Raw genomic sequence first — 8,374 nt, forward strand, 5'->3', positions numbered from 1 at the left:
GCGCGCATTCTGCATGGCGGCGCTCGAGGCCACCAAGAGCTCCGTCGGGTCAGCCGCAATCCGACTCGGCGTCTCCGAGCCCGCCCTGCGGCTCCCTCTCGCCAAGCCCCTCCCCGCGGGGGCGGCGCTCCTGGCGCTTGCGGTCTCGCCCGCGCTGGCTGCCGACGCGCCTACCCCCGCCCCAGCTCCACGCGAGCTTCACAGGGAGGATGACAGTGATGGGAAAGAGAAGGATGAGCAGAGGCATACGGGCGGTGACGGGAAAGATGTTGTTGGCTGGCTTTGGCCTGGCCAGGGTTGAACGTCGGATTCGAGCGTTCAGGTTGAGCCAGGCTCCGAGCGTACGGCTGGCCAGCCCTAGCCTGTCCCCGAAGGCCATACAGGCAACCAAACGGATAAAAATTGGCCCCAGAGAGGCAACCAAACGGATAAAAATTGGCCCCAGAAAGCCATGGCCGGATCTAGCAAGCAACCAAACACACCCATACTGGCTATAGAACCAAGGAAGAATCACTACCAGAAATTGACAGAGGAGCAAGTGAAACGGGAACCTGGAGGATCAGGCGAACGGTACCAAACAAGGCCTAAATCTATTGTAGGATGTCCATGTGGATTCGGAACCAGCTCTTGATGACCAGACATATATAATGATCGTTAAGGGATATCTGCATCTATCGTCGCCTGAACATGCTCACAACATTATTATTGATAGAAAGGACCAAATACTTGTCAGTATAATAATGAAAAAAACATCCTCCAATAAGAGAATGACCTTTGCTTTGACTGTTAGCCATGTTCTTAAAAATTGGGTAAGGCTTGGTGACTTCAGTCGTGCATCAACACCAGTAAAAGGCATTTGCTGTTAGTTAGCATTTCCAAGGACAAAGCATTTCCAAGGACAAACCGTACAGGTTAAGTACAAAAGGCACAATCTCCGCAAACAATGCCACCCAAAATAAACGTGTTCCTTTTGTTGGGCAATAAGAACATAAGACCACAATAAAAAAAAAACGAAAGTTTCTGTTAGCATGATCTTTTTTGGTTGGCAAAACACCAGGATACATTCGCATCAGACTTGATCAGAGACATGAGGCACGGCAGTCCACACCAGGATACATTCGCATCAGACTTGATCAGAGACATGAGGCACGGCAGTCCACAGTTTAACACCATGTTAAGACCACCAAAAACCCTACCATAACAAGTTTGGGGGAGCACTTAATCACAACTTCTCAAATCCAATTTGATATCGAGAATCTGGCTAAATTCGAGTAACACTTATTTTTATCTTCCTGGGAGGTGTTCCAGGTTTTGACATGTTGGAAGTTCCTGCTTTTCCTTTCTTTTCTGAAGGCTTGAGAATCTGGAACGAACATACTAGGGAGTCATCAATGCTCATCAGTGCACCAGCATTGTCGAACTCTCCACAGTAGTTTGGTGCTGAGAATATTGTTACAAGCTGGCGGTTTGCAAAAAATTCATACCCATCCTCCACAACCTGTGAAGTTAGATTCAGTTAAAGAGAAGTCAATGGTAATGAAGGCAGTGCACAACAAAAATAGTAATTCACAACACTGAGCTCAACAGAAATAGCAATCTAGATGGTTCAGTATATTTCCCTAAAACATATCAGAACAAAATGAAATTTAATCCTTATATTTCAGAAGAAGGGCTAGTATGTAAAGAGTTTTAGGTTCACCTTAAGCATCCAAGCTGACACAGTAAAATAACAGCAATAGTTTGACAGCAACTATTAACCACAACCAGTTCAAGGTCGATGGCCTCAAACAAAGTAAATAGTTCAAAGATTCAGAACCTTAGCTTACATATTGTCATACAAACGAAAAGCTCAATCTGCAAAAGGACATATACACATTTTTGTTTACTCAACAGGAGGGATATGCACTGTTCCCTTTGAAAAATGGCAGGTAACAGTGCAAACATGTTGATACTGTGAAACAATATACTAATGTAGTTTCTTTTAACAAAAAAACATTCCAATATAGACCAGAAGCAATAGCCATCTTCAGAAGAAGGCACCAAATTAAACGATTCTACCATCTTAGATAAGGATTTCATTTTTTTATTGGGGGGGGGGCGAGGGGGGCAGGTTGGTGGCTATTTGTTTTCAGCATGATAGTCATAACTTGTTGGAATAATATCAACTAAAAATGATCACACAAACATGAAAAAAGATTCTTAGGGCCTGTTTAGATTTGAAATTTTTTGGCCCAAAGAGAAATTTTTTTGTGGAATTGGGGCCTAAGAACTAAACGGGGCTAAAAAATTTTAAGGCCAAAATTTTGGATTGCAACTGTGCACGCACTCCCATGGAAGCCAACCAATGACAATTGCAACTGCAAGTTGTCATTGGTGAGTTTTCATGGGAGTGCGTGCACAGTTGCAGACCAAATTTTTGGTCCCAAAATTTTTTGGCCCCGTTTAGTTCTCAAGCCCTAATTCCACAAAAAATTCTCTTTAGGCCAAAAAATTTCAAATCTAAACAGGCCCTTACTTACAAGAAAGGTGTATAAGATAATGAATACCTGGTGGGCCCTGCAGATCAAATCTAGATCATGTTTCTGAAGGAACTCGGCAACTATATCAGCTCCAAATGTGTAGGAAACACCCCTGTCATTCTCACCCCACCCATCAAGCTCTTTCTCGGGGTCCGACCATAGCAAATCACAAAGGAGACCAACGTCAGGAACATCCACCGGACGAGAAATGTTACGTATCTGATCCATGTTCTTAAGTTCAGGAGACAACCCCCCATGCATGCAAAAGATCTTATCATCAATAAGCGCAGCCACAGGGAGGCAATTAAAGCACTCAGTGAATATCTTCCAGATACGGACATTGAATCTCCTCTTGCACTCATCAAAGAACCCATATATCCGGTTGATCGAGGCGCATTCATGGTTTCCCCTGAGGAGGAAGAAGTTTTCTGGATACTTTAACTTGTACGCCAACAGAAGGCATATTGTTTCTATGCTCTGTTTCCCCCTATCAACATAGTCACCCAAGAACAGATAATTTGCGTCTGGTGGATAGCCACCATACTCAAATAATCGAAGAAGATCTGAATATTGTCCATGGACATCCCCTGCATAGTAAAGAAATTAAATGCTTATCATTATCCACATTATTGCATCAATGTACATTATATTATAAATTGTTAATTGACGAGTTTACAGAGCATAGCACTAACATCAAGGTGAATGCAATGCAGCTTGCTATAAGACAATGCAATAACTGCTAGTGGACTTAAAACACTAAGTAATTTTTGTACTTCTATTACTGATTCGAGTGTAAAGCTAGTTATTATTTATATGGCAGTACCAATACCACCATAAACTAGATGGAAGGCAATTCAAATAGCAACACAAAATTATGAAAGAATGCTCTTTGGACAGCAAGCTTCAGCTACCCCAACAAAGAAACCAGATATGAAATTTGCAGTATGGTGTTAACAGAACTCAGCAGAAATTTGACAAGACAGAATAGTCCCACATGATTGACAAATATTAAACATGCGCTGTGATTACTGAGTAGGGGTGATGACTGATGACCCTACCATTTTGAGTCTTGACACATTTCTATCTAGTATAGTGGGTAAATAGCATAGCACTCACACAATTTTATCTTGAACCAAGCATTATGAATACATATTGACTTGACAAGGCAAAACATTGTTATCAATTCTAGAATGCCAGGATACCTCACTGCAGAAAGTACAGGGAGATCTAAGTGAAGGCATAGCTCCTCTATTGTGACCTATAAAAATAGGCAAACTATGTGAACACAACAAATTGAGTTATTCACACCACCACAATTTTTTCTTCTCAGTCATAGGTCCTGCTTGGACCCATTAGCTGCTAATAGTTCATAGCTAATATTAGCAGCTAACTAGTAGCTGCTATTAGCTGGTTTGATCTAACTAGTGAGATAGTTGTTATTGTTAGTTTGGTATTCAGCTAACAATTAGCTAGACCCGTTTGGATCCAAAGAGCTATGATATGTATTTTCTTCACTACTTTATTTTTACTGGGCAACCACAAAAAGCTCATGATATAATCATTAACATACTAACCTGCGAGTTAGTGATTACAGTTTCAAATATATTTTTTTCCTGCCACTCAAGCTCTCCCTTTTCTCTCTAATCTGCAATCTTGAGCAGACTAGCATGGTATAGTGGCATAGGAACATAGACAATACATGACATATGTCAACCACTTACAAATATTTTTTTCCCTGGCACTCGAGCTCTCACTTTTCTCTCTAATCTGCAATCTTGAGCAGTCTAGCATGGTACAATGGCATAGGAAATTAGGAACATAGACAATATATGACATATGTCAACCACTAATACTCAGCTCGCTTTTGTTATAATTTACTCAGTAGACAGAGGCCACAATCTCCACCACGGAGAGCATGGCAAACTTCAGATTCCAAAATGATGTGTTCTTGCGGTTCTCCCAATGATTTTTAACTGACTACACCAAGAATATGTATAGAAAGCAAATATCCCAAATCAACCGGCAGAAAACTCTTCATCGTTTTCCTTAAAACTGAAAAGTTCAGTGCCGAGTCAAACAAAAATAGGAAAACTGATCATATTGGCAATCTGATCTAACAACAGACAACAAAATCTGTACGATACTGACAAGATCATGATACAAATATACAGTAAGAAAAGATGGTGAATTTGTTTGACACTGAAATCAAGAATAATCAAGGGTCTTGCAGCACTCTGGAAAAAATGAGCGTACACACATGCATTACAGTATCAAGGTTTGAAATGTCATGGCCTTGATATTCATATTTAGGTGGAGGGAGGTTTGAGAGGACATCATAATCACGATATCCATCCATGTTTGGTCTAAACTAGCATTTGGAATGAGAGAGAAATCCAAACGCGCTGTTTCCCAGGCAATCGTACATCTAAGGCCATTTCAACTTTGCACAGCACGCGCCCCACCTTTAATTACCACCAGAACACGTCAACGGACTACGGGATTCCAAGAACAACTAATCTTGGCGAGGCCATCCCAATAACAAAAGCCACAAGAGAAGCACAACCCGAAACGGCTGCGTCTGGCGAAACAGTCTGCGCGGGAACAAACGAAGAAGACGAGGGCCTAACAGGCTAGCACGCCTAGTCGCATATCAGGGTTATCGGGAGGGAGAGCTCTTACCGCATATCTTGATGGGGGCCTCGAGCTCCAGGAGGTTGGGTTGTTGGAGGAACACATCCTTGGCGGCGGCGCAGAGGCGCCGGATGTCGGCGTCGGTCACCTGCGCGTTCCGCGGGGTGCGCCCGCCGCGGGCCTCGAGGAGCCGCCGGATCAAGTCGTCGACCGCCGCCTCGTCCATCGCCTCGCCGGGAAGGGAACGGGGTCAGAGGGAAACCCTAGCTCAAGCCGCCGCCCCCTCGCGCCGCCCCCTCGCGGATAAACCCTCGCTCAAGAGTGGAAGCTGCTAAACCCTAGCGGCTCGCTTAAAGCCTTTTTTTCGCCGATCGACGGGGAGACGACACGGGATGGGAGCGTGTGAGCGAAGAGGGGATGAGGGGGTTGCTGGGTTGCGCCGAGTCCTCCACGGACTGCGTGACAAGGCGTGTAACTTGGACTGGCGTGGCGGTTGGGTCGGGGCTGGGCCGACGACGTCAGCCTGCTTTATTTGAAAAATAGAGGCGGTGCCGCGGTGGTGGACGTACGGGTTAGACCGTCTCCAACAGTCTGGAGACCCAAAAACATCTGTTCTCCGACAGCACAGAGCAAAAGAAAACCTCGCAGCGCCGCTCCGAGCGCCGCCCGCACCTCTCGTGTAGCGGATCCGTGACCACGCCCCTCCTTGCGCCCACATCGTATGCGCCGCCCGCGCCTCGCCTGCAGGCTGCAGCAAACTCGCGACCACGCCCCTCCCGACTCTCCGCACCCGCCGACGCCTATCATTACTCCCCACTGCGCTCCCGCCTTGCTGCACCGGCGGCTCCTCGCCGCAGGCATGCCTCGCATACCCGGCGCGCCAACTGCTCCTCGGCACCTCCTACAGGCCCACCATGGCGACGGCGCAAGGATTTGGGTCGAGGAGAGAGATTACGGGATGAGGACCCATATTTGGGTTCCCTCTCTCCTTCTACCAAAAATAGGTATCCTCTTTGTATATTCTGTTGGAGGGGTTTTTTTTACTATGCAAGACCCAAAATGGGTTTGGGTAGTGGTATGCATGACTTGTTGGAGATAGTCTTAGAGAGCAGATCAAAATTGTTGGAAGTTCGTATTTTTTATTTTTATTTATTTATTATAAGAATGAGTATATATACTAAAGGGAATATTTTTACTTTGGGAATGTATAAACGTTAAAATTTTGATTATAGTCACTGTTTTTTTCGCGTGGGTGTGTCTGCCCCTCCTGCTAAAGTTACGTAAGGCCATGTTTAGTTGTTGAAAGGAAAAATTTCACAACACTGTAGCACTTTCGTTTGTTCGTGTAATTATTGTCTAACCATGGACTAATTAGGCTCAAAAGATTCATCTCGTAAATTCCGACCAAACTGTGCAATTAGTTTTTATTTTCGTCTATATTTAATACTCCATGCATGCGTCTAAAGATTCGATGTGATGGAGAATCTTAAAAAATTTTAGATTTTAGGGTGGAAGTAAACAAGACCTAACTCTACCCCTAGTTGTAAGACTACAACCAACTCATACAAGTGTTTCAAGAAATTCTGTTAGAGAAGAAAGTGATCATGTATTAACGATGAGATATGTCTTAGTAGTTAACAACTAGTCAACTATATAAGTAGGTTGATAAATAAAGTGTAAATGTGCATATAACCATCAATAGATTCTATTATTAATCATGCTTTTAGACCTCCGAAGGTTTTCATGTTGAAAAAATTTAGGGAAGGGAGAACAAAAAGAAAACTAGACGGGCGTACATAATCCACCTGGCTAAACACGCCACACCAGAAAAAAAAGGGGGGGGCATGGACATTGTGGGCAATAGACCAACACTTTATATATGTGCCTTTCTCTCTCATAGTTAAAAATTATCAGTCAAATCAGATAGTTATTCAGTACTATTTTTCTCTTATAATAAACCAGCAAATATTACTTTTAGTCATAACTCTTCAACGAAGCGAACAAGGTAGGTACCCTATCCTTGATTCTTCTTTGACAATTCTCATATTTAGGTGATAGAGATGGAGAGGAGTTGGTCCTATTAGGTTACGAGCGGTTTTGAAGGCGGTTTTATCTTTTTTTAAAAAAAATTATTTTGGCTAAATATTTGGAAAATTATAGTAAATCACATAAAATTCATAAAATAGTAAATCTGATTTTGTTGGACTCTAGATAAGTACATCTACATAGTGAACATATAATATAGTATTCTTTAGTACAAAGTTTTTGTTGTAACTTTATATCTGTGTTTTTTTAATTAATTAGAATAATTTATAGCTACAGTTTCTATGATCCTATTGTGGTGATTTTTTTATGTTGGGTTAGCTATTGTATGTCTAAACTATGATAAAAAAATTCATACTCATTAGATTATGTATAACTTAGTTATAAATTTATTATGGTTTAATAAACATAAACCTAAATAAATCTATAACTAAGTAATACATGATCCAATAGTATGAAATTTTTACTACAATTCAAACATAGAATAATTAGGTCACCATATAAATTCCATCAAAATTGGACCATAGAAACTGTAGTTATAATTATTCTAATTAACTAGAGAAAAGTATAGATCTAAAGTTGCAGCAAAAACTTTGTACTAAAGCATATCATATTATATATTCAATGTGTAGATCTACTCATCTGAAGTCCAATAAAATTAAAATTTCTATTTTATAATCTTTGTGTGATTTACTATGATTTTTCAAAAAAATTATCCGAAATAAATAAAAATAAAAGAACAAAGCCACTTTTAAAACAAGTCAGAGATGTAATATGCACGGTTTTAAAAGTTGAGGGATGTATTTTGTCCGATTTTGGAGTTTAGGAATGAAAAACAGACTTTTATGAAAGTTGAAGGACCTAGAGTGGACTTTTTCATTTTTTTTCTTTTGCATAGACCAGTGCCTTTCATCCATATAATTTTGTGAATTTTATTTAACATTTTATAGATCCAATAAATAATTCACTACCCTGTTTTTGTATTTAAATAAATTATTGATGACATATATGAACTGACATATCAAGAATTCAATAAATACTTTCATTGTACTTGAAATAGTTTTTATAAATATATTATATTTACTAGTATGGTATAAGAAATATTTTCAGATACATAACTCCCTTGATTATACAGGATGGAGTACTTTATCCTCTAAACTATAAAACCGGATTTTCTAACC

At 41.1% G+C, this 8,374-nt stretch overlaps 1 protein-coding gene across 1 annotated transcript; it reads right to left on the reverse strand.

The window, feature by feature from the left end:
* LOC8076142 (serine/threonine-protein phosphatase PP1) lies at positions 847-5,646 on the reverse strand. Its single transcript, XM_002437847.2, has 3 exons — positions 5,199-5,646; positions 2,547-3,106; positions 847-1,498 (listed from the first exon to the last, which is right to left on the reverse strand). The coding sequence occupies exons 1-3, from the start codon at positions 5,374-5,376 to the stop codon at positions 1,262-1,264; spliced, it is 975 nt and encodes a 324-aa protein (XP_002437892.1). The 5' UTR covers positions 5,377-5,646; the 3' UTR covers positions 847-1,261.

This window comes from Sorghum bicolor, chromosome 10, assembly GCF_000003195.3.
Source record: "Sorghum bicolor cultivar BTx623 chromosome 10, Sorghum_bicolor_NCBIv3, whole genome shotgun sequence".
Lineage (NCBI taxonomy): Eukaryota > Viridiplantae > Streptophyta > Magnoliopsida > Poales > Poaceae > Sorghum > Sorghum bicolor.

What these genes read in the sequence shown, in the direction of transcription:
- LOC8076142 (XM_002437847.2), bottom strand. Translation starts at nt 5,376, where the DNA reads ATGGACGAGGCGGCGGTCGACGACTTGATCCGGCGGCTCCTCGAGGCC. An exon ending in GGCCCCCATCAAGATATGCG is followed by an intron (nt 3,107 to 5,198) that starts GTAAGAGCTCTC and finishes TTTACTATGCAG; the next exon opens with GGGATGTCCATGGACAATAT. An exon ending in TGATCTGCAGGGCCCACCAG is followed by an intron (nt 1,499 to 2,546) that starts GTATTCATTATC and finishes CTAACTTCACAG; the next exon opens with GTTGTGGAGGATGGGTATGA.